Source organism: Callorhinchus milii, unplaced genomic scaffold, assembly GCF_018977255.1.
Source record: "Callorhinchus milii isolate IMCB2004 unplaced genomic scaffold, IMCB_Cmil_1.0 Scaffold2, whole genome shotgun sequence".
Lineage (NCBI taxonomy): Eukaryota > Metazoa > Chordata > Chondrichthyes > Chimaeriformes > Callorhinchidae > Callorhinchus > Callorhinchus milii.
The window spans coordinates 114,786,829-114,812,957 of record NW_024704743.1 but is presented as its reverse complement, the minus strand read 5'-3'; the positions used below and the strand labels follow the sequence as shown (position 1 = coordinate 114,812,957).

Below are 26,129 nucleotides of genomic sequence, written 5' to 3'. Positions count from 1 at the left end.
CGGTCACTTTAATCCATGGCTGTCTGTGGAACGTTGCTGTACACAATTGGCTGCTGAGTTTCACCCACAAAACACAGAGTCACTACACTTTACAGTTTATCCTGTGAAGCACTTTGAGACATTTAGACAACATGATAAGGCGCTATATTAAATGCAAGGATTATTATTATTATTACCTGGTCAATGTGATAAAATGCTCATTAGCTGGTCACCACTCATTAAATGGCTCCACTTACCTTATAGCAGTTGGACACTGCAGTAATGATCAATTGGAAACTGGATTGTGATGGAAATTCAGGAAGGAAATCTGGAGTTAGTACATAAGCATTTTGAATTGAGGTCTTTAACGCTACCCATTAAAAAAAAGACACCTAGTTCTATTATCAGATCACTAAAATAACCTCACCTTAATTTCCATTCTTAGCTTCAATTTCTCAGCAGAAATGTTTGGACTCTCTTTTTCCACACCACCAGATCATGACCCACTTCATTGACTCCCGAATAGAGACTTTTTAATTTCTTGCTCTTCACTTATCAATTAAAAATAAAACAAAGAGGTTAGTTGCAAATTCCAATTTATTTAGAACAGCTGGTTATTGGTTCCCCCTTTGAGCCAAACATTGCATTCGCATTCAGTCTCATCAAAATCTTCAATTTTTTGTATTCCCCCTCAAAACTCATCTCAGATCCAGCTTTTGCTTCATCTAATTTCATCACCGAACATCAAGGAAAAGTATTAGAGCTGAAAAAATTGTAAATAATTCAAACACACAGTAAGCCTCGGTGTGTGGAAACACATTTCTTCTGTACCTAAATCCTAAGAGAAATGCACTGCTCACTGATTAAAAAGCAAGTGACTGCAGTTGCTTCCCTGAGCAGTTGCCACTTGTGGATTTACCAAACAGTTCCTCTTTAATCATGCAAAGAATCATTGAGATGAAAGATCAACTCTCCCATGTTTTCCAATCAATCCCAACAATTTAAAGTTTTTTAAGTAACATTTTTAATGCCGAAATGCTTTTGTACAGCATGGCATTAGTGCACAGCTGAGTTTTGAGACTACCTCCAAGTAAACCAATTATAGCATAATATTGAGAAGTAGGTCTAAGCTGTCTTAAAGGATTCTCTCTCACTTCTGACAGCTTTTCTAGGTATCTTGATACTTGTTTGACCCACTGTGGTCAACTGTGATTAGAAAGCCATAAATTGTAAATGAGGAGTAGGTGGACAACACAATTTATCTTTCTCAACAAAATTAGTAACTTGTATACGGCCTGAAAATAACACCATTCATCCACCAACTCTCCAACTGCGCTTGTTTGATCAACGCTGCTAAATTTATTTTGGTCAGCTGGGTGTCTGACACATGCAGAAACCCATCACCGTGCTTAAGAGTATCCAAACCAAACTGAGATTTCCAGGTAGCCCACCTACACATGGAAATCCCAGAGATAGATTGTTGGAATGGAATACCCACCCCATCGTTTTTGTGAAGATCTTCAGATGGTTAAACCAAGTGGAAAGCACCAGTTAAGTGCAAATTGTTGTTTTTGTTGTATGGCTACAATAATTCTGTCATTGGTTTGTCCTCGGGCAGGGGTATAACTGCTCTATACAAGAGCATCATTAGGAAAAAGAATGTGATCACTCAGACAATGTTTGACTGCCTGCTTGTCATTAGGTCTTGGATGAGCAGCAACTTTCTGTAAGTAAATGTAATTTTATTTGGTTGCCAGAACCCAAGTGCATCTGGCTCCAATTCCATCAACATTTCTGGCTACTCTCTCAGGCTCAACCAGGTGGATGCACAACAGTAGCATTCTGCATGACCCTGAGCTGAGTTTCAAATCCCACATCTAGTGCATCTTCAAGACCATTTTGTCCACCTCTGGAATGTTACCTCTATCCCCACCCCTGTAATGTTACCTCCACCTCCGGAATGTTACCCCCCACCTCGGAATGCTGCCTCCTTAAACCATTTCCTCACCGCACTGCTGCCCAAACCTTTCTTTTGTGCTTTTGCCATCAGTAGGGTAGATGTTTCCAATGCTCTCTGCACTCACCTCTCCAGCTCCATTCTCCAATACCTAATCTTTGTCCTAATCTTAGATTTCTCCAGGCTTATTTCACCCTGTAATCTTCTCCAGTTCATGCCCTCTGTTCCTCAGACTCTGCTCTATTGCTTATTCTCCACTTGCCTTACTCTACTGGACAAGTATTAAGCCACCAAAGTACCAATATAGACGCTTTGCACACCACAGCTGTATGCTGAACTTGGTCCTAGACACTAATGATACTCAGGAGCTCTCTTACAATCATTGCTTTACTTTGCTACCTCTCACTCTTCCTTGAAAAAACACATCTCTCACTGATCAACAACTTTAAACCTCAATTAAGTAATGCCTCAGTGACAATCAGTGCATTTGTCTGAGATGTCCTTTTACATGAAAGGCACCATGTAAGTGCAAGTTGTTGCTCTTTACAACAGTACCATGGGCAGCAAGCTCAACCCAGCTTGAAACTGTCATCAGTCATGAGTTGACCGTTTGATCTGAAGCCAAATTAGCAGCTGCTCAGCAGGTTATTATGGCTGAGGTGTTCCAACAGCTTCACTACGGTGCCACTATTGGCATTGGGGTAGCTGGCTTGCCAGAATTGCCCCATGGTCTTGCTCTACACTCCTGTTGAGAATGCCTTCAACCTGATGAAGCCAAACACTCCCTTCGTTCAGCAAGCACCAGCCTTCTTCATGTCTCACCGCCCTCTCCGTCCCACCATTAGAGGGCAGGCTTTCAGCCATTCTGCTTCTTTCTCTGTAACTCCATCTTTTCAGCGCCTTGGAACGTCCTCCCGACGTGAAAGGCGCTCTATAAATGGAATCTTGTTGTTGTTGTTGTTGTTGAAGTCCTTAAAACTCATTCGCTCCCTTCCCTCATTCAAGGTCTGTCTCAAGACGTACCTCTTTGACCTCGCTTTCAGTCATCCTTCCCCTCCCTACGCACTTTGGCTCCCACCCCCAGCTTGAGTGCCCAGCCAGCAGTGAGATGTCCTTCCGACGTGAAAGGCACTACATGAAGGCAACTTGCATTGTAAATGGTATTGAATTATTATTTGATCTCTACTTGTATACCAGTTATTGCTTTTCACTTGCAAATGGAATACACTGATACAACCGGCACCTAAAGGAAATTCCCAGATATGTTTCTCCTTGGGCTGTTATACACTGAGCAAATAAGCCAGCAGGTAATTTAAGCTTAACAGCCGAAATGCAAATAAAACAGATGATGCCAATTTGAGCTTGTCCAAATTGGAAAATTACACTCTCAAATCCTGAATAAATTTGAGCCAAATCTTTGCAAATGCATAACCCAAATTACTTCTAGATGGTGCCATTTAGATCAAATATGGGGGGTGGGGGGGAATGAAACTCTGGGAGCCAAATGTTTTACACCAATTCATTTGATCTCAAATATTCTGGGAGAGGCACACATCTTCACTAGAAGTTTACAGCAAATGGGTAGAGATGTGTGCAATCACAGTCTGGCACGCGAAGGGCCCTTTGTCTGCTTATTTATTAAGATTACAAGGTCTCTTCGCTTGGACCTCCGTACAGGGAGGAGCTGCCTGAGGATGGAACAGGAAGAGATTCAACCCGCACGCAACTAGCAAATTATTGGAATCTGTTGCCTACAGAGGCCATGCTACGTCTATTGCGTTACAAAACCACTCGATTAAAAGGATATTGCAGTTGAGAGGATGAAGAGAAAAAGTGTAATGGGTTCCCTGAGAAAAGTAGGAACTGACATGAAGGCAACTTGCATTGTGAATGGTATTGAATTCTCGTGTGCTTTATACATCTGGTGGTGGGGTACATTCAATGTGGTTCCACAGGTCAGCATGTGGAACAATATGATGCAATGACTGGGATCATTAGGTGCCCATTCACAGCCAAGTAACTCCAGCACTTCGAAGGAAATTCTGGATTTGTTCATGAGTACCAAATATCCTTCCTGGTGCTTATAGTATGATGACCAACAGTTCTAGAAATAGGATTTGAGAGGTTTGCTCTAAAAGCATTTTGAGAACCTGCTTTATGTCGACACAGAGTATCTACTACTGCTCTTTTCTGAAAGAAGATGAGCTGCTGCCTTCACAAAATCTTTAAGATAGCTTATTTCAGAAACTGAAGATAGAGTGACTATAATCCCTTCCTCACTCTAGAATTACCAAGAATTATTACTTGTAATAATAATAATCATCCTTGTATTTGATGTAATGGCTTATCACGTCATTGAGACATCTCAAAGAGCTTCACAGGATATACTGTAAAGTGAATTGACTGTGTATTTTGTGGGCGAAATGCGGCAGCCTGTGTAGTCGCGAAGGTAAATTGCTTTGTTCAGAGAAAGATTGTTATCAAGAAAGAAAACGCACTGGTTCCATTTGTAACTCCTCCCTGTTCAGTAATGGAGACTGTGATTGAATGTAGACAGTCTCTCAATTGTTAACTCCAGAGGAAGGTCAGTTAAGAGGGTGCACTGCACGCAGAACGAATGTTTGTCAAAGAGACAGAGAGTTATAGCTGAAGACAGCAGTAGCTGAAAACAATAAAGTTTCACTTAAAGGAATATGTGCTCCACACTACCTGCTGTCCAATTTGCCATGTTGGTCCCTTTTATGGTAGAATTTAGCAAGTTTACGCCAATGTGTATCAACCGTAAATTATAATAATAATAATCCCTGCATTTGATATAGCGCCTTATCACATCTTCCAGATATCTCAAAGTGCTTCACAGAATATACTGTAAAGTGTATTGACTGTATTTTGTGGGTGAAATGCAGCAGCCAACTGAGGTGTCTCACAAACAGTTGTGGATTGAGTGAACAAATTATTATTATTTTTTAAAATACATTTGTCGTTTTGAAGGAATTAATACCACCGGAAAAGCGATCCACCAATCAACTAACAACCAGAGTCCTACTTACTGCTAGGCAAACAGAGGTGTATGGAGTAAGGAAACTTGCCCAACGTTTCACCCTGCCCAGGAATTCAACCCAGGTCCTCTAACTTATGAGGCGAGTGCTCCAACCACTAAGCTACAGGATTCCACAAAATACACAGTTCATTTACTTTGCAGTATATCCTGTGAAGCACTTTGAGATGTCTCAATGACATGATAAGGCGTTACTGCACTGTTCTTAAAGCAGAAATTACAAAACAAATTAACGGTTAACCCATCTGTTAATTAAGGTCAATTAAGGTTTTAAGTTAATAACATTGATTTCTTAACACCACAAACAATGTTGATTTTAAGACTAGTTGTTTTATTCCGCTCTCCAAATGGTGTCAAAAGCACCACTAACTTTATGGCAGAATTTCACGATCTCTTCACAGGTATGTGTAACACAAATATAGAAGCACCAAAACAAACAGCACATTCATTCATCCCAATTCAGTCACAGCACAAAGAGTCCAATTATCTTCAAACATTCACAACACTGCTTGTAATGAAAGGGAACTTTTCCCTTGTGAGTTCTTCCTTTGCAAATCACTTCACCATTTTGGTTATAGGTCAACAAGAAACAAGTGTAAAGAAATCGGGTTAGTTTCTAAATAACTATGACCCTGAAGTCTTCTGCCCTGCAACATGTAAATTGAGGATTATCAGCAGAAGAATGTTGAAATATTTCTTTCATATTTATGTGGAATCGTGTAGCTCATTGATTAGAGCACTCGCCTTGCAAGCGAGAGACCTGGTTTGATTCCTGGCAGGGCGAAACGTTGGGCAATTTTCCTTACTCCACAAGCTTCTGTTTACTTAGCAGTATGTAGGAACCCAGTTGTTAGTCGATTGGCAGATCGTTTTTCCAGGGGTAATAATTCCTTCAAAAAAAATAAATTGGTCACTCAATCCACAATTGTGGGACACTGTTGTGCACAATTGACTGCCACATTTCACCACAAAATATATAAAGTATATTCTGTGACGTGCTTTGAGATGTCTAGAAAACATGATAAGGTGCTATATCAAATGCAAAGATTCTTTTTTATTATTAAACACATAGAGATGCTAGAATTTGGATGTCTAACCACAAATCGCTGTTGGAGCTGGGTAAATACTTGTGTTAACCTGGCTCAGTTGGTAGCGCTCTCACCTCTGAATCAGAAGGGTTCAAGTCCCATGTCAGGGCTTGCAACTCACTGACGAGGCAGATCCTGCAATATAGTGCTGGGGTAGGGTTGCAATGTCAGAGATGCTGTCCTTTGGATGAAATGTGGGAGTGAGAGTACGTGATTGAAGATGCAGCCAAAAAGGTAGATTTTTAGATAATCATCTCCAAATTATCCTGTGACAGACCCGTCAGTGAATTTGTATTTAAATTTACTTTACAATATTATTTTATGTATTTACAGTTTTATTTCCAATTCACTTTACGGTATATTCTGTGTAGCGCTTTGGGATGTCTCAACGATGTGAACGATGTGATCAGGCGCTAAATCAAATGCAAGGATTATTATTATGAATGCTCCGGAATGCTAATCACCATGAAAGCCACTATATAAATGCAGGTTGTTGTTTGTTATTATTATTACAGTTATTCATTCTTTAATGTGGGTGTTATCACATTCCCTAAGAATCTCCGGCTACAAAATACACAGTCACTACACTTTATAGTGAATCCTGTGAAGCACTTTGAGACATCCTCCTGATGTGAAAGAAACAATATCAAATGCAAGGATTATTGTGAAGGGTAAGTGGTGCATCAATTTACAACATAAATATCTACCAGCAACAACAAAGAATGGAAATGAAATAAGACTGTTCCAATCAACTCCATGGTGTATGTTACACAGAAAATAATATAATGGAGTGAATTCAAGAACGTGATTTCAACTTTGAGACTCAGACAATAGCTCTGAACTCTGTAAACTTCACAAGCTCAGTTTATTACTTGATCTAAATGTGTCAGTGAATCCAGGGAGTGTATCTACTATACTTAATGCTCAGGATTTGGAATACAGTCAGTCCACACTCACATTTCACCTAAAGGCAGCAGCAGAGTTTACAGGTCTAATTGCTTTGTGTAAAATACATTATCCACAGATTTTTTTTTTGGTCAGGCAGATGTCTGGACTCGCGTGGAAACCCACGACCATTCTTATGAGTATCCAAACCTATCTGAGATTTCCATGCATCCTACCCACACATAGCAATCCCAGAGGTAGATTGTTGGAATGGAATGCTCACTCTCTCCCTGGAGGGATGAATCCTGCTTACCTAATTCCGGAAACTATTAGGTACAGGGTGGCAAGAGCCAAGGCCTGAAGACCTCAGGTACTGCTGGAGTCTAACCAGCTAAAATCGCATAGCTTGTCTTTGGATGAGACTTTAAACTGAGGTCTTCTCTGCCTATTCAGGTGGACGTTAAAGATCCCACGCACTGTTCGAAAACAGAAGGTAGTTTCTCCTGGTGTCCTGGCCAGTAAATGTTTGTGGGACATTGCTGTATGCAACTGGCTGTTGCATTGGCCCAGAAAATACACAATCACTACACTTTACAGAATAACCTGTATAGGCATGAAATGTAAGGATTATTATTACTATTATACATTTGTCAGATGTTTTCTGTCTCTTTTCTTTAGATTGAATTTGCTGAACTTATGTTAAGTGGACTATGCACAAAGATTTTGAACAAAGCTGTGCTTACCAATCCTTCAGTGACTATTTTACTAGTGCCTCATTTGAAACAGGATAAATCCACAGGGATTCAGAAATCAGTAGGTCCACAAATTTGCTAAAAATAATAATACTAATAATATATATCCAGAATAAAATCTGGATGAGTTATTCTTGTACTGCTGTATATTAATTGCTGGCAAAGACAGGCAAACCAGAGTAAAAATACATAGAAACCCATGTGAACAGGTCATAGTACTTTTTTGCAAAATAGAATGGTGTTCATCATTAACTGACAAAGAAAATAAGTCTTGACAGCAGGTTTGAGAGGATTTGATTGCTTTCAATCTCTTTTGGTGAATAATACCTTCAGCTATAATACTCTTTTTGGTCATTGCACTTCACCTGGTGTCAAGGATTATCCGAGAAGACCAGACCACTTGCTAACTGCACTGGTAGAAACCACTGCCCCTGCAAAGCGATCAACCAATTGACTAACAACCGGGTTCCTACTTACTGCTAGGTAAACAGAAGCATTTGGAGTAAGGTAACTTGCCTAAGGTTTCGCCCTGCCCATATAATATTTCCATTGTATATATCAGCCGCTGTAATAATAATAATCCTTGCATTTGATATAGCGCTTTTCACGTCTTCGAGACGCCTCAAAGCGCTTCACAGAATACAATGTAAAGTGAATTGACTGTATATTTGTGGGCGAAACGTGGCTGCTAATTACGCACAGCAGTGTCCCACAAACAGTCGTAGATAGAAGTGGCCAATTTACTAGTCCCTCTGCTTTACCACTCCTTGCCCATTTTCAGATCAAACCTGGACTTCCCTCTTTGACCGTGCCTGTGGTCACCTTTCTTCCCATCTTACCGTCAAACTACACCATTATTAAACCCTCTGAGATGCTACCTAGAGCGAAGGGCGCAATATAAATGCAAATTATTGTCGCTGCATCCAGTTTATACTGTACACTGAGAATAAATAAGGAATACTGTTAAGTTCCCGTGGATACACAATCTGCAGTGTAAAAGTAGATCACAATGGAGCTGAGTTCTTGTTATGTACTTGTAGTTACCAGAAGAAGTCCCATTTACACAACTCAGATTCCTTATTTAGGAATCCTGTTAAGAAATACCGCAAATTAGACCACAGAATAAATATATATAGCTATATAAAGTTACATAGACACACAGTGTGTTTATGCAAATTTGTAAAATGTAGAATATAAGTTTGCGGAACACCTTTTTGATTTCCTGTTTTTTTGGTTAAAAAAAACACTCACCATATCCTCGCCCACATCACTATGAGACGTGTTCAAAACAACAACATCTTCCACTTCTGCCATAACTTTCTGGGCTCATCAATTAGGGACTAACAGGGCAGGGAAGCACTGCTTTACTGACTAGTTTACTGAAGCCCCATTTGAAATAGCATTGTCCCACATAGATGCTGAAACTATGAGATAGATACACAACATATATTCTGTGAAGCACTTTGAGTCGTCTCAACAACATGATAAGGAGCTATCTCCAACGTAAGGATTATTATTATTAGCTTCAGTAAAAGATACGCTGATGTGGATCCCCAGAATAAAATACAGGTGAGTTATTTTTATGCTACTATTCGCTGTGACACATACCTGTATGCAATTGCTATTCATAAAAAAATATTTCCATGAAATAAATCAGCCTTTTAGTAGGTATACATGTTTGGGGGGGGTGGGTGAAAGAGTTCTGAATAAGCCCAAACTATTCAGTATAGTAGTCCACTTTCTGGATTCAGATCAGTTAAGTAAAAGTCTCTGGCTTGTCTCTCATAATACATATAGTCCGAACCACTGCATTGGATTACTGTATAACTACTGTCGGGTATTCATTGCGTTTCAAAATAAAATAGGAGGCAATTTATATATATTTATATAATTTATATCTATTTATATATATATACAAGTACCAATGATCAAGCTTTGCACTTACCCATAGCCCTAAAGGCATCAGTAAGTGCAGGACGTTCAGGTGATGGGAGTAAGTTAGAAAATGCTATCCAGCAAGACTTACCCTGAATAGCGATTATTGTAGAGGAAACCTTGGACACTGCTGTTGTGCAGACTCAAGAGATTCACTGAAATCAGCAATAGAGCTGCTGCTAGCAGGCTGGTTCTTGTACAGTGCTCCATACCTATGGAAAATAAGGTTTGTTTGCTGTTGTCAACTCTGTGGTTCTCATCTGAGCTGTCCCACCAGTTAACAAAAAAATAAATGTGTTAAAATTTTTCCATTGAGGGGAGGGGAAAGAAAAAGGTAAAGCAGAGCCAGCAACTGTGACAGAGCTCTTTCCTGAGCAGTGGAGCTCCTGCAAGTTGAGATCAATCTGGCAGGAACGTGTGAAAGTTGGGGGGGGGGTGAGAGAGGGGGAGTGTTTGCAAAAGCTGAAGCTACAGCATGTGATCTGGGCAGAGAGGGGGCTGCAACTTGAGCGAGGAAAAGAGGCGATCTACTCCACTCCCTCTGCACCCACAAGGAAAGAACCAAACTTATTGCAGTGTGTGTGTGTACATCTCTGCCAGCAGAAAGCATTGCTCGTGTTGCTGTGTGGCACTCACTGACTCATTGCTTCAGTGAGGCTTTGCTTTCACACACACACACACATACACATACAGAGCAGAGGAGTCTGGCTACATGGTGCCATGGACAGTCCAGCTGTGCTGTTTGCTTGGGCACTAAGCCAGGCTGCTGGCAATGGGTGGATGTCAATATCCATCTGGGCATCCAGAGTCCAGTCTGCTCCCCTCCCACCTCTGTTTTTTTCAACCAGACAGCACAGTGTGTCAGATGTGGCCCGCAGATTAGTTCAGGTTGTTATAGGCTTTCCTAATTCTGCTTCAAATTATAACCTTTTGAGTAACACTATAATAGGAGTAGTGTCAGCAGGGATCTACCGTGCAGTGGAGAGCGACTGTACAGAACTGCAGTCTGTGTTATAATGTAACCCGCAATGGTGACCACAGGTTAGCCTCTGGCAGTCTTCAATCTGGATTCCAGTGTTACAGTTAAAGAGACACTGTCTGTGTGGGGGTGGGGGGAAGTGTCTGGCAAACTTCTTTTTGTTTGGGGAAGGAGAAGTCGGGCATAATTTTGACAGTGATCTATGTAAATAATCATATAATAATCCTTGCATTTGCCATATCGCCTTTCACGTCGGGACGACATCTCAAAGCCCTTCACAGGATTTACTGTAAAGTGTAATGGCTGTGTATTTTGCAGGTAAACATAGCAGTTAATTTATGCACACAGCGTCCCAACATCAGTTATTAAGTGAATGCCCAATTTTATTTGGACGATTGTTGGCCACGACAGCCGGAGAAACTCGCTTGTCTTTTCACATAGTGTTAAGGGATCTATAAAGCACAAATTAATAACAACAATATTACATTTGTAAAGTGCCATTCACATCGGGAGGCTATCCCAAGGTGCTATTCAATCAGTGTTTCGGACCCGAGCTGGGGATCAGGATTGGGGAGAGTGGAAGGCAAGGGGGGGAAGCAGGGTGATCAAAGCTGGGGGTAATAGGGTCACGGAGCCTGGTGCAGGAGAGGACATGGGCTGCAGAGTTCTGGCTGCAGAGTTCTGGATGATCTGCGGCCTATGGAGGGAGGAGTTGGGGCGACCGACAAGCAAGGAGTTTGCATAGTCAAGCCTGAATGTGATGAATGCGTGTATGAAGGTTTTCGTGGCCTGCGGTGTGAGACAGTGGTGGAACTGGGCGATGTTGCGGAGGTGGGGGAAGGCAGAGTGGGTCATGACACGGATGTGGGGTAGAAAGGATAGTTGAGAGTCAAACAAGTTGCCAAGGTTCCGGTCTGGCTTAGCAAGGTGGAGTGTGCAACCATGGATGGTGATGCTGCCAAGCGCCTGAGGTAAGGAGGCGCTGACGGGAGTCAGTCAGGAGAGCCTCGGTCTTGTTGACGTTCAACTGAAGAAAGTTAGCTCTCATCCAGGACTTGATGTCTGACAGACATTGTGTCAGGACAGCATCGGTCCTGGAGTCAAGGGTGGAGGCAGAGAGGTCCAGTTGGATTTCATCTGCATACACGTGGAAGTTGACCCCATGTCTATGGATGATGTTACCAAGAAGGAGCATATAGATGTTGAAGAAGTTTGGACCAATGACAGAGCCCTGAAGAACCCCGCACGAGACTGTGCAGAGGCTAGAGGAGAAGCCATTTGTTTAGATGAATTGGAGGCGGACAGATGGGACCTCGGTTGAACATTTCATTCAAAGGACAGCATCTCTGCTAATGCAGTGCTCCTCTTAAACTGTGAATTCAATGTTACAAGGTGAAGCTTGAACCCACAACCTTCTGACTGGATGAGACTACTACCAACTGAGCCAGGCTGATACCTAAATGAATTCAAAAGGAAATTGGTAAAGCACCGGAGCAGGAAAACATTAAGGGATATGGGGAAAGATCTATAAAGTAGGAGTGGTACAGACTCGATAGCCCAACTGGCCCGTTCTGCATCTAAAAAATGTATGTGTTCCAATTAATATTGTAGATAAAAATCATTTGAGTGATATTATTGTGAGTCAATGTCTTGTGAAACTAGAATAAATTATTATTGTCATTATGTTTATTATTATTCAGTCCCAACTGCGCATAATTCAATTTATTAGAAAATTGATTGATACCATACAATTTGAACCAGATTTATTGATTACAAAAATAGGATTATTGCTAAAAAATACATTCCATTGTCATCTGTGTGGTAATTCATGCTGCAGGCAGGATAATTCTGGTCATGTTTACTCTGAGCAAAATTGCTAACGTAATATAAATTATTCATGAATTTTGACATTTTTTGTAGTTGGGATCTGAGCTATGCGTAACTGGGTTGAGATTATCCAGTTTTTTTAACACTTTCTATGAGAATAGAGAGAAGGGATTGTTAATCTGTCATTTGAGTCACTTTGCGTTAGATTCAATCTCGGTATCAATATGCAGAAAATGTGCTGTTTTAATGCGGAGTTAATATCTACCTCTTTTTTGGGCAATTTTAGAATTAAGAACCCAAGTAGGAAAGCAAATTTCCAAAAGAAATTAAACTTGAAACACAAAAGAGCTAACTTCTGGTTTTGAAGCATGCATTGGTGTGGGATCATGCATTGTTGACACAAGCCATTTTAATTCCACTTCGTGTCAGGAAATAAATATTAATTCATCATAATTAATGTCCCCATATTTTCAGCTCATCGTGTTGAACTTCTGGCGTAGTGCTGCTTTAAATGGTACAATTCAGTTACTGAAGCCAGAGCTTCACGAAAGAAGAAAGACTTCTTGTTGGGTAAACAAAGGGGTGGTACAACAATTTGAGCCTGCAGCTGTACATAAATTTAAATTAAAAATAAATCACTGTTAAATATATAGTGACGCACTCCTCTCACGCCATTGAGCTCAGTGAAAGACGGTGATTTGAAGAGGCAGGATCTGAAATGAACAATGCTGCTTGACTGGTGCTGTTGCTGAAAGAATCCAATGTTACAACTGATAATCTATCAAATCTATACACGCTGCAAATTAGAAAACAAATAATATTAGGCAACCCTCCTTTCATTTTTCACACTTTTACAAACATGGATCTTTGGTTGTGAAAAAAAAGCTTGCTCTATGCATTTTTGGCTGAGGAAAACAGTAGGAACTCTTATCCTATTACAGCATAATAATAATAATAATAATAATAATCCTTGCATTTGATATAGCGCTTTTCACGTCTTCTAGACATCTCAAAGCGCTTCACAGAATATCCTATAAAGTGAATTGACTGTATATTGTGGGCGAAACGTGGCAGCCAATTGTGCACAGCAGTGTCCCACAAACAGTCGTGGATTGAAGTGACCAAATTATTATTGTTTTTTTTCTTTGAAGGATTATTATCAGAATCGTGTGGAGTAAGGAAACTTGCCCAAGGTTTTGTCCTGCCAGGAATTGAACCCAGGTCTCTCGCTTGTGAGGCAATTGCTCTAACCACTGAGCTACTGGACTCCACAGCATGAGAAGAACAGAGGAGTATAGGTGAGGGGAGTATAAACACCATCACGGACTAGTTGGACCAAATGGTATGTTTCTATGCTGTATCACTCCATGTAATTCTATGTAGGATTAAGCTGCTTCTTAAATGAGTCCAGTGAACTGGTCTCATCCATTGTTTGTACCAACCTGTTGCAACTATTGATTACTTGCTCCAGTCCTTGAAGATTAGAATGGGTGAGGCTGAGTTCCAGTACTAATTCTACCCCAGATTAGTGAGTGAAACCCAGTATCCCCCTGTGTTCTGGCCAACAATCCTCCAGATTGAATTGGCCATTCACTTTGTGGTTATTTATGGGACACTGCCTACTGTCGTTGTCTACAAATATACTTTATAATAAATTCTATGAAGCATTATGGCAACGTGCTAAGGTGGTATATCAAATGTAAGGTTTTTTATTGTAATTACGGGAAATAGAAAATTACCTTCTTTCTTGTCCTTTGAATGGGATCAGGTGTCAATCTAAGGTTGTTTAACAACTGGCATTGCTGACACTGCCATCTGATTTGCAATATTTGTACTTGGGTACTCTGTGATTTTGGAAAGCCAATTATAGAATCATAAAATCATAGAATATTACAGCACAGAAGGAAGCCTGTGCCGGCTCTTTGGAAGAGCTACCCAATCAGTCCCACTACCCTGCTCTTTCCCCATATTCTAGCAAATTTTTCCTTTTTCAAGTACCTATCTAATTCCTTTTTGAAAGTTGTTATTGAAGCTGTTTCCACCCACTCTTTCAAGCAATGCTTTCCAGACCGTAACAACTCTCTGCGTAAAAAAAATTCTCCTCATCTCTCCTCTGGTTCTTTTGCCAATTATCTTAAATCTATGTGCCATGGTTACTGACCCATCTGCCAATGGAAATAGTTTCTTCCTATCTACTCTATCGAAACCCCTCATAATTTTGAACACCTCTGTTAAATCTCTCCTTAACCTTTTCTGCTCTAAGGAGACCAATCCCATCTTATCTAGTCTTTCCACATCACTAAAGTCCCTCATCCCTGGTAAATGATTGAATAAAGCCAGACAGCACCTTTCTTCACCTCTTATAATATACATATTTCTCCAATGTAGTGTTTACTGCTTCTTCTTCACCCAATATGAATTACTTCACATATTGACATCAAACTCCATCTGCCGTTCCTTGGTCTATTTGATTATTTGGTCCATATCTTCTTGAATACGCCTATGCTTATATCATTTACCTGCCCACTTAGTTTGGGACCATCAGGGAATTTATAATGTCACATAAATTACTCACCCAGTCATTCATGAACATAGTATGGGCACTAGGGGCCAGCGCATACCTACGCAAAATTCCACTATTCTCTGGGAAAAGCTGAATTCCAGTTATTATAACCTTCTGCTTCTTATTGCTAACATCAGTTTTCCATCCAACCAGTTAATTTGTCATTAATTCCATGAACCTTCTTTAAAAACCTTGCATGAATTGCTACACAAATGGCTTCAGCCATCCATGCAGAGATCGTTCTTGTTGTATCTCAGTATGAAATCTGGCTGCAGACAGATGGCTGAGCAGGTTGATAGTTTTGGCAAAATTCTGATGAAGCTGCCTCGCAACCCCCTTTGCATCTCTGATGACACCAATCAGATCTTCCCAGGAGGTTTTGATGCCTGAGTTGGCAGGATTGTCGAGCCTGGCACAGATGCGATTGCGCTGGATGTGATGCTCCATTCATAGGATGACCTTAAAGGGTTTCCAAGTAATGACACCTTCACTAGAAGCTCCACGCCTGGCAGTGTTACTCTCTGCCAGGCATTAATGAAGTTAACTTCTGGTCTGCTTTATTGGATTACCTTCCTCCAGTGCAGCTATATTTCCTACATTTTTGGTAACTGCAAAAAAAAGATTTAACTGTCTTCTTTATCAATTCCGTTGTGAGTTATTTGGGTTTTAAGAAATGAAAATTATTTAAAATATATATTCCATTCACTTTGTGGGTATGAGCTATGAGCTGCAGCCTTTAACCTTTAATGGTGACTGACATATTAAGCTTGGTTCAGTTGGTCGCACTCTCACCTCTGAGTTAGAGGATGTAGGTTGAGGCCCCATGTGGAGAACCAGTCTTGTCTGGCACTCCAGGGAAGTGCCGGGGGTGTACTTCATTGTTTAAGGTGCCGCCCTTTGGATGAGATGTTAAAGCAAGGTGTTGTCTGTGTGTTCAGGTGGATGATAAAGATCCCGTAGCACTATTTGAAAAGTTAGGGGAGTTTATCCCAATGTCCTAACTAATAGACCAATAACAATAACAAATTTACATTTGTTGCCATTCCATCCATAGGATGACCTGATGTAGCTTCCTTAGGTGAAATAGTTCATTCACATGATGGTTGTTTCTGGGACATTGCCCACAAATATACAGTCAATTCACTTTATAGTATATTCTGTGAAGCGCTTTGAGACGTCTCAAAGACGTGATAAGGTGTTATATCAAATGCAAAGATTATTGTTTTTATTATATTGCTGTGTGCTAATTGGCTGCTACGTTTGCCTACAAGCTTTACAGTAAAATCATGTGAAGGCGCTCGATCAAATGTAAGGCTAGCATCAAATGGAACTTCAAACGTCAAGTGCCTTGGCACTTGCCTCTGCCTTGAAAGGCGCTATATAAATGTAACTTTGTTGTTGTTATTATTGTTATTATAATTTCCTTTCAAGTCTTCAATTTTGTGGCAACATTTTCTTTGCTGATTGAAAATCCACTGACTGATCCAGTGACAGAGAAACGTGTTACTTTATTCAGTTTTAATGGGGTTGTTGGCATCAACGAGGGTGTGGAATTTCAGAAGTACACTTTTCTCAGCTTGGGTATTCAGTCAGCTATGTGAAGCGTTTTGCTGTGGATTTTTAATGTCCGCCTGAACAGGCAGACGAGATCTCAGTTTAATGTCTCATCTGAAGGACAGCACCTCTAACAATGCAGCGCTCCCCCAACACTGCACTAGGTTCTCAACTCAGACTGTCAGTTCAAAATCACAACGTGGGGCTTGAACCTGCAACTTTATGACTCAGAGACGAGTGTGCTACCAACTGAGCCTGGCTGAGCTAGAATGGATTAAATGGCTTCTTTTCTCATTGCTTTCTTCTTGTGTTTTCATGGCCCAATGTAAAAGACAGTGGGTTATCTGTTGTCAATCGACTGAGTCTCATTTGAGACTTATCTTCACAAAATATTTATCTTCACAGTTATCTTCACAAAAGCAATAGGTTTCAAAGGGAGACCATAAGGAAAGAACAGGGAACTGGGAATAGGGTAGATTAGGCTTCATTGGAGGTGACAGCACTGACAATGGACTTTGACTTCTATGGTCCTGGGACATGGCTATAGGCTCATTGTTTCCCATATGATGAGGTTGAATGGTTGTAGGGAGGTATCCATTTGAGGCTAGGCCACTCCTGACAGGCAGGGGTGGGAGATTTGAGATTCAATCGCTCCAGGCTACTCCTGATGGTTAGTGATACAGTCTCATCAGCAGAGGCATACTTAGTTAAGATGCCTTGATCAACCTGGGATTTTGTTCTTTTTCACTGCATTTTACAATAAGTCCTGTGAAGTGTTTTGAGAATGTGTTTTATTATTATCATAATAACTACCACTGGATTTAAAAACATTATTATCTGTCACTTGTTTGGAACAGAAATCATTTAAAACTGGGTCTCACCTTCACACCTTCTCAGTGAATGAGGAAAAGCTATTGAGAATGCCAGCAGTTTCCTGCTGTTGCAGATATATCATTATGTTTCCCTCTGACCAGACACAGATGATCAGAGGGAATATACAGCTCTCATCAGCAGAGCAGCCACATTGGAGAAAAATTAAAATGATTATTTTAATATATATTACAGAACAGATGATTTTACTTTTAATATGGAGAGTGTGTGGGGAGGTGGATAATAATACTAATAATACTTGATATAACACCTTATCATGTCTTCGAGACGTCTTAAAGACTTTACAGAATATACTGTAAAGTGAATTGACTGTACATTTTGTGGGCGAAATCTAGCAGCCGATAAACATTTAAAGTAAAAATAATGAGAACATTATCCTGTGCTCTTTGGCTGAATACCTGTTGTAATGCCATTAGGTGGCAGTGTAAAGACTTGTTTTCGAATTGCTTGCATTCCCAAGAGGAGATGCAGGAAAAACAATCTTCCACATCTGGTCTTTTTAGTCGAGAAGCAGATATTCGGCAAAATAATAGGGGCAAAATACACAGTTGGGAAACCTGTGAAATAAACATTGCTAATTGCTGAAAACAGATGGTAATGATGTACAATTCCCTTTGTTTAACTGCATGTTTACTGGCACTCACATGAAATCAGTAGGAGAAACCAAACTGGCTGGTTTTATTACAGATTTTGTGCTGATTTGATAAAGTGTTCTCATTACACAGATGCCATAATATAACTGGTGTTTGTCAAATGGATTCATGCTCAGATTACTTATCGGTGGGAGTGTGACGTTACTTCAAGCAAACTGTGTATAGTGCTTTGAGACATCCTCCTGATGTGAAAGGCGCTATATAAATCTAAATTGTATGGTATATTGTATAAGTGTCAGCATCACACTGCTTTAAAAAGATGGTTAAAGGAGCTCAGATAGTTTTCTGGACTATCTTTACATTTCTAATGCTAGAAAGGAGTGGACAGAATATTTGCTCATCCTATTGTACTTATTTTTATCTTCCAAAGTTGTTCCCAAATAGATGCATATACAGTTCTTTTTTAAGACGTTCATTGAGGCAGCGCTAACTGCTTTTATGATAATAATTACTCTTGCGTTTGAAATAGCGCCGTATCACATCGCTGATACGTCTCAAAGTTTCACACGATTTAAGTGCAGTGACTGTAAATTTGTAGGAGAACACAACAACAACAAATTGCATTTATATAGGGCCTTTGATGTTGGGAGAACGTCCCAGGATTCACACAGCCCCGCCCCACCCAGCACCCAGTGCAGCTCCTAGTCAGAGTGTGAGGTGTTTTGAGACCTGAGACCTTCTCCTGACATGAAAGACGTGGTATGAATATAAATATAAATGTGAAGTATTACAAATACATCAGACATTTGGACACTCATGAAACATAGTTGGAGATTCATATTCATGATCTCTACTACCCAAATATTGGTAACAGAGGCTGGAAAAACAGACCTGAATATCAAATGGCATTGCTCCCAGAACTGTCGAGGTTACCAAGGCTAAATTACCTTTAGTATACAGTGAAGCCAAATATATGCAGCAAAGGTACTATCTGACCAATATTATTATTTCCTATATTATGCTCGTGCATTTTTGTTATGAATTGAATAGAACCAAAAATCCATGGGAACCAGAGCAAAGCACTAATTAAGCCTCCTGAGCTTTACAAAATATATATGATCCCTCAGCCTATAATTTGTCTGTGGCAGCGAGCAGAATAAGTGGCTGTAAAAATTCCAACCAGGTCTCAAGGTTAAAGATGCTACTGCACAGTAATATTAAACGATGATTAAGGTCAACAGCAGGATGACGGAATTGACAAAGGAAAACTTGAAGTATTCATTGAATCTAAAATTTCTTTGGAACAATTTTTTTTTAACTCCAGGGTAATGAAGTTGGCACAAAAGCACGGTTGAAGAGAAAGGTATATTGTAAAGTGGCTTGACTGTATATTTTGTAGGTGAATGTGGCTGCTAATTTGCACATAGCGATGTCCCACAAACAGCCATGAAGTGAATGAACAATTTTATTCGAGGGATTCGTTGGCCAGAACACTGGGAGAAACAACCTTCTCATTTCGAACAGTTCCATGGTATCTTTAACATCCATCTGAATAGCTATCTACGTTTAAAAACTCATCCGAAGGATGGAACCACCGACAATGCAACCCCTACCTCCAGCATTGCATTGGAGTGTCAGCTTAGACTATATGGTTGCAAACCCCAACGTGAGCCTGAACCCACAAACTTCTGACTCGGAGGCGAGAGAGATACCACTGAGCCAGGTTGACACACAATGTCTGGATGGTCTGTAGCTTATGTAGGGAGGAGTTGGTGAGTGCAGAGAGCAGGGCAGTTGAGCGTTACGCAAGCTTGAAGCTCTTCACAATAGTGATACAGATCACAGAGTAATGCAATTTCCTGTTTGATTGCTTGAAATTCAAGAGAGGGCAGCGGTAACCAGAATGAAATGGTTGGACTGAGTTGTATCTTGAACCTGTTATTTTCTGCCAGATTTCATTGTTGATAGAAATCCACAGGATGGCAGTAGAGTTACTCTGTATAATTCTCAACTATCATCACTGAGTTTGTTCCACACTGTAGTCATACTCTGATTCTTACAAAAAGTCCTTTATTGTCAATTATAAATAACTTAGAAACGTTTCACAATTAAATCTTTTCTTCCAAGGGAAAAAAAGAATATTCCCATCAAAATGAACTCCAAATGAAAGGACAGAAAGTGTGTTGTGATAGTAGAACAAGAGGACATGCATTTAGAGTTGTAAAGGACAATGTTAGGACAGATACAGGGAAGCTTTTGTTTATGTAGAGGGGTAATCAATGACTGGAATAGGTTGCCAGGAAATGTGGCTGAGACCACGACATTAAAAAACAGCTGTATAGAGCATTAGTTAGACCCCACCTGGAGTACTGCGTTCACTTTTGGGCACCACACCACAGGAAAGATATATTGGCCTTGGAGGGGTGCAACGCAGGTTCACCAGAATATCACCAGGCCAAAAAGGGTTAAGTTATGAGGAAAGACTGTGTAAACTTGGATTGTATTCCCTCGAGTTTAGAAGATTGAGGGGTGATTTGATAGAGGTTTTTAGGATGATAAAGGGATTTGATAGGCGGATGCAGAAAAGCTATTTCCTATGTTGGGGGAATGCAAAACAAGAGGGCATAGTCTTAAAATTAGAACCAGACTATTTAAGAGTGAAATTAGGAAGCATTTTTTCACTCAAAGGGTGGTAGAAATCTGGAACTCTCTCCTCCAAAAGGTCGTGGATGCTGGATCCATCCACACCTTCAAGAAAGAGATTGACAGAGTTTTTATAGGTCAGGGTATTAAGGGATATGGGGAGAAAGCGGGAAATTGGATTTGAAATTCTAATATAGATATAAATCAGCCATGATCTAATTAAATGGTGGAACAGGCTCGACAGGCTGAATGGCCTACTCCTGATCCTATGTTCCTATGTTCTTGAGGGATGGGAATGGATGGGCTGAAGGATCTTTTTCATCCAGACCAATCTTGTGATAACTTTAAACCATAAATCATCCAGACCTGCACCTCTACAAACTTTGCTCTGAAAGTATGTTATGTCATTCTGGTTACCTGAAGGGACCCATTATTTGTGATGAGGTTAATAATAATACTTAAAATTGACATAGCACCTTTCATGTTGGCAGAAAGCACTTCACATGTTGTACTGTAACATGAAGTGATTGTATTCTTGACTTCAAGATCCTCACACTTGTGTTCAAGTGCCTTGACTCTCCGCACCTCCCTACCTCTCCGACCTTCTCACTCCCCAATCCACCACCCGGCGCCACTGCTCGACTGACATTGGCCTCCTGCTCGTCCCTCACATCCTCTTTCCCACCATCGGAGGTCACGCTTTCAGCCACTATGTCCCGAAACTCTGGAACACTCTCCCTCAATCATCCTGCCTTGAGACTTTAAACCGAGGTCCTGTTTGTGCCTGTTCGGGTGGACATTAAAGATCCCATGGCACGATTCAAAAAAAGAGAATGGAGTTTCTCCCGGAGTCCTGGCCAACAATCTCCCAGATAAATAATTCATCATTCACTCATGACTCTCTGTGGGACATTGGCTACTGTGTTCGCTGAAAAATACACAGTCACTATACAGTAAAAATCCTGTGAAGCACTTTGAGACATTTGACGACTTAATAAGGTGGAAAATCAAATGCAATGATTATTATTATTACTATTACTTTTTACCAGGGTTCCTGCCCTTTTTTCCATCAAACCACCGATTTGTAGTAATCAATAACGTAGCATAACAATAATTATAATCCTTGCATTTGATATAGTGCCTTATAACATCTTCAAGGCATCTCAAAGCACATCACAGAACATACTCTAAAGCGAATTGACTGTATATTTGTGGGCATAACAAGGCAGCTAATTGTGCACAGCAGTGTCCGACAAAGAGTGACCAAATTATTATTTTTTAAAATTTATTTTGAAGGAATTATTTCGTCCGGAAAAGCGATCCCCCAAACGACTAACAACCGGGTTCTTATTTACTGCTAGGTAAACAGAGGTGTGTGGAGTAACGAAACTTGCCCAACGTTTCGCCCTGCCAGGAATTGAACCCAGGTCTCTCACTTGTGAGGCGAGTGCTCTAACTACTGAGCTACAGGATTCCACAGGCTCTTTTTTGACATTAAAAACTAAAACCTGATTTTGGTGCTCTGTCACTGCATTTGACACTCATTGTTGAGGCTCAAGTATGAATAAAGTCATTTGGGTGACTTGTGGCACTGCCTGAGCTCATAGAACTGTACACCAGGAGTAGTTAGTAACCTTGAGAGACAAGGAGGGAAAATTTGGCAAACAAAAGCATATAGGTTTCAAAAATGGCTCTCATAGTCAAGGTTTTCTATTACATAATTATGCCATCGAACAGACATGACCACAATTAACTCCATATGTTGTACCTAAAATTAATCTTGGACAATATGTATCACAGATGTTTCAAAACGTTTTTTTCTCCCCATGGTTATTATAGCAGAATTGATCTTGCCCTATTCTTTTCCAGTTCCCTACGTTTGTTTCACATCCAAACAATATGAGGCAGCAATAAACAAGGCNAAAAAACAGGATGCTGGGCTACATTATTAAATCAATTCAGCTCATATCTCCAGAAGTCAAACTCAAGCTATACAGTGCTCTGGTTAGGACACAACTGGAGAACAGTTTCCCGTCGCCACAGAATAATGAGGCTGTGCAGGCCCTAGAGTTATTATAGAGAAAAGTAACAAACTGGAATACTGTATTCAGTTTTTAGCATCTCACTTCAAGTCCAATGATAAGGTTTTAGAGAGGGTACAGAGGAGGCTTACAAGAATGATACCGGGGAAGAAGGTCTATAGTTATGAAGGGAAACAGGAGAGTGCATTGGCCCACAAAAATACAGTCACTTCACTTTGCTGTATATCCTGTGAAGTTCTTTGGGATATCTTCCCGATATGGAAAGCCTATACCAAATGTAAGGATTGTGTTAAGTTGGGTCTATTTTCATTGGAGCACAGAAGGTGAGAGGACCTGATTAAATTGGACAAAATTATAAGAGTTTTTGACAGGGTGAATAGGGAGATATTATATAGAAGATCATCACAAGAAAAGTGAAAGAAGACCTTAGAAGACTAGTCTACCAAATATGGTGCTGGGAAGAAGAAAATATATGGGTTTCAAGAGGGAAGTAGGTAGGTGTATGAAAGGTAAAGGCTTGAAGGGGTATGAGGATAGGGTGGGGCAGTGAAGTCCTGTAGCACAGTGGTTAGAGCATTTGCCTCACAAGTGAGAGACCTGGGTTTGATTCCCGGCAGGGTGAAACCTTGAGCAAGTTTCCTTACTCCACATGCCTGATAATAATCCCTCAAGAAAAAAAACAATAATATATTGGTCACTTTAATCCACGACTGTTTGTGAGACATTGCTGTGGGTAATTGGCTGCCGCGTTTCGCCCACAAATATAGTCAATTCACTTTACAGTCTATTCTGTGAAGCGCTTTGAGACATCTAGAAGATGTGAAAATATCAAATACAAGGATTATTTATTATTATTAAATAAAGATCTTACTCTGAGAACTTGTACAGACTCCACAGCTCCTTCTATGTTGTAATTTCTATGATTCCATGATTCTACTGATAGATTGATGAGCTAGGCTAGATAAGATAAGCCTCTTGAGCCCTGAAAAATGCATCTCCAAGTGGACCTTACAGCAGGTTAATAGATGTAGACCAAGAGGGCAAGTTGTGAATGGTAATTTTAGGACTGACTTCATGACTCATTTCTTAACACAGGTTGCTGAACTAATTTAAAAAATAGCTCAATGCCCTGATGGAAAGATGGGAGATATTCAGGAAAGGTGAGATTAACTGGGCCAAAAGACCTTCTTCATCTGAACCTCTCTTAGCTCTATTCAGTCTTAACATTCTTGCACAGACACATTAATCTTGCTTTATGCATAACGTACTCAAGTGGTAAACTTCACAACACCCACGCTTACTTGCTGGGGTGGGTGGGGGGATTCTGTGTAGGGACTGTCTTAACCTTAAAGTTAGATTTACTGATTCTGGCAAAGTGATCGTATAATGGGATTCCATGTTGTGTATCCTTATGGCAGCTTTGAGAGCAATTGACAATTTCATGCGAAATTGATGTACTGTATGTAGTTTAACACTGAGAACAAGGTTGAGACTGCTCAATTTACTTCATGTATGAGCCTTTTCACTGCCAGAAAGATGTTCAAGGCGTCAAACAACTTCCCAAAGTGAAAGGACAGTGTGTACTGTTTAAGGCCTCGATCTTTGTTGTACTTATCCTGATCTTTCTTATATCTGAGACTGGAAACTTGGTGTACCGGGATCCCAGAGAGTTCATTACTAATTTTAATATGGCGTGGGAATTAATTGCAAACCAATGAAAGAAAGCCTGACAAGGAAATGCAACAGGCTATGAAAACCCACAAGTTGTTCTTGTTTAAAATGGCAATCATTCTGCAGCAAACCACAAAGCCAAAGAATAGTTTCCTGCTTTTGGGTAACCACTAAATACAACATTAAAGGATCCCGGAAAACCATTCCCACAAATATTCCAGCCATACCTGCAATTAAACATTGTTATGACAAGACCAGACCAGAGGACAAGGCCATATGCTATTGTTCTTCAAATATGTTTGTTCTATTAAAAAATAAATCACTTTTTTGAGATCTGACTGAAATATTTTTCAAACACTCTATGAAATATAGAAACAATCTTGTGATTTAACTGGAACAGTTGCCTGCCTAATCCGATCCATGATTGCTGGGTGAATTTTCAGCCATTCTACCCTTGCTTTCTAGAAGTCCAGCATGTAGTCCCTCTGTCTAAACCCCTCTCTCCCCACATTTATAGTCTGTCTTAAATATATCTTTTCAACCGTGCTTATAGTTACTTCCCCCCTGCCCTTTTCAGCTCCCCCCTCTCCCAAAGCTTGGGCTCTCAGTCACCTGTGTGAGGTGCCCAGCGTGAATGGCTCTGTATAAATATAAATTGTTGTTGTTGATCATATTAATTTTCTCCAGGACGTTTTAGCTCAAACAGGCCATTCATTTGGCACTGATGATCTAACCTTTCTCCCTTGCTCACTCCTGATGTCCTTTAATATTCTTTTTTTCCAGCATCTATCCAATTCCCATTAAAAAATAATTGATGGACTTTGCTTCAACACCGTTTTGTGGGAAAGGATTCCACATTGCAAACATCCTCTGTGAAAAGAAATGTTTTCTAATCTACCCTTTAATTATTTTCTAACAAAAGGCTTTCATTCTTTTGCCCACAAAAGGTTTTCACCTACAAAATACACAGTCACTACATTTTGCAGTATTTCCTGTGAAGTGCTTTGAGATGTTGCCCCAACGTGAAAGGTGTTATATCAGACACAAGGCTTATTAATATTAGTATTATTTGGTGGTTACCTTAGATTTGTGCCCTCTTATTACTGACTTGCCATTTGGTGGAAATAATCTATTTGCTATTTATCTACTCATAATCTTGAAGACCTCTAACATTGTCGTTCCTTGTCCTTCTCAGTGAAAAGTGTAATTAGTAAATGGATAGATAGTGAGAAATTCATCATAGATAAGGATCATCAAAGTAGTTTTTTATCCACAAAATAAAAACTCAAGTTTTTAGGGGTCTATTTTTTCCTAAAAAAGTAGGAGAAAATCAGAAGGAATTTGTTTGGGGGTAACTTAGATGAAATACTGGATTTATTTTGTAACATTGAAAAAAACACAAGTTCGATACTATGTAAAGAATTGTTTTATTAGTGAATACACACTATTGATGCCGTAGAGGGATGATTATTGTATTGAGTGTTGGAGCGCTTAAGCAACCAATGTGGACGATTTGACATCATGCAAAATACAAATTGGCTATGGTGCTAACTAAAACATTGCTGCATCAGGAGTTATAATAATAATAATAATCCTTGCATTTGATATATGGCTTTATCACATCATCAAGACTTCTCAAAGCTCTTCACAGGATATACTGTAATGTAACATGACTATGTATAGTCATGTTGTAGTTACACTTGTGGCCAGTC

At 40.1% G+C, this 26,129-nt stretch overlaps 1 protein-coding gene across 1 annotated transcript in view; it reads right to left on the bottom strand.

Moving 5' to 3' along the window:
- Positions 1–10,044, bottom strand: part of cpa6 (carboxypeptidase A6) — a 39,329-nt gene extending 29,285 nt beyond the window's left edge. Inside the window, exon 1 of the mRNA XM_007886898.1 lies at positions 9,746–10,044. Coding sequence (XP_007885089.1) covers positions 9,746–9,864 — 119 coding nt within the window. The 5' untranslated portion in view covers positions 9,865–10,044. The remainder of the gene's footprint in view (positions 1–9,745) is intronic.
- Positions 10,045–26,129: the final 16,085 nt, after the last annotated feature.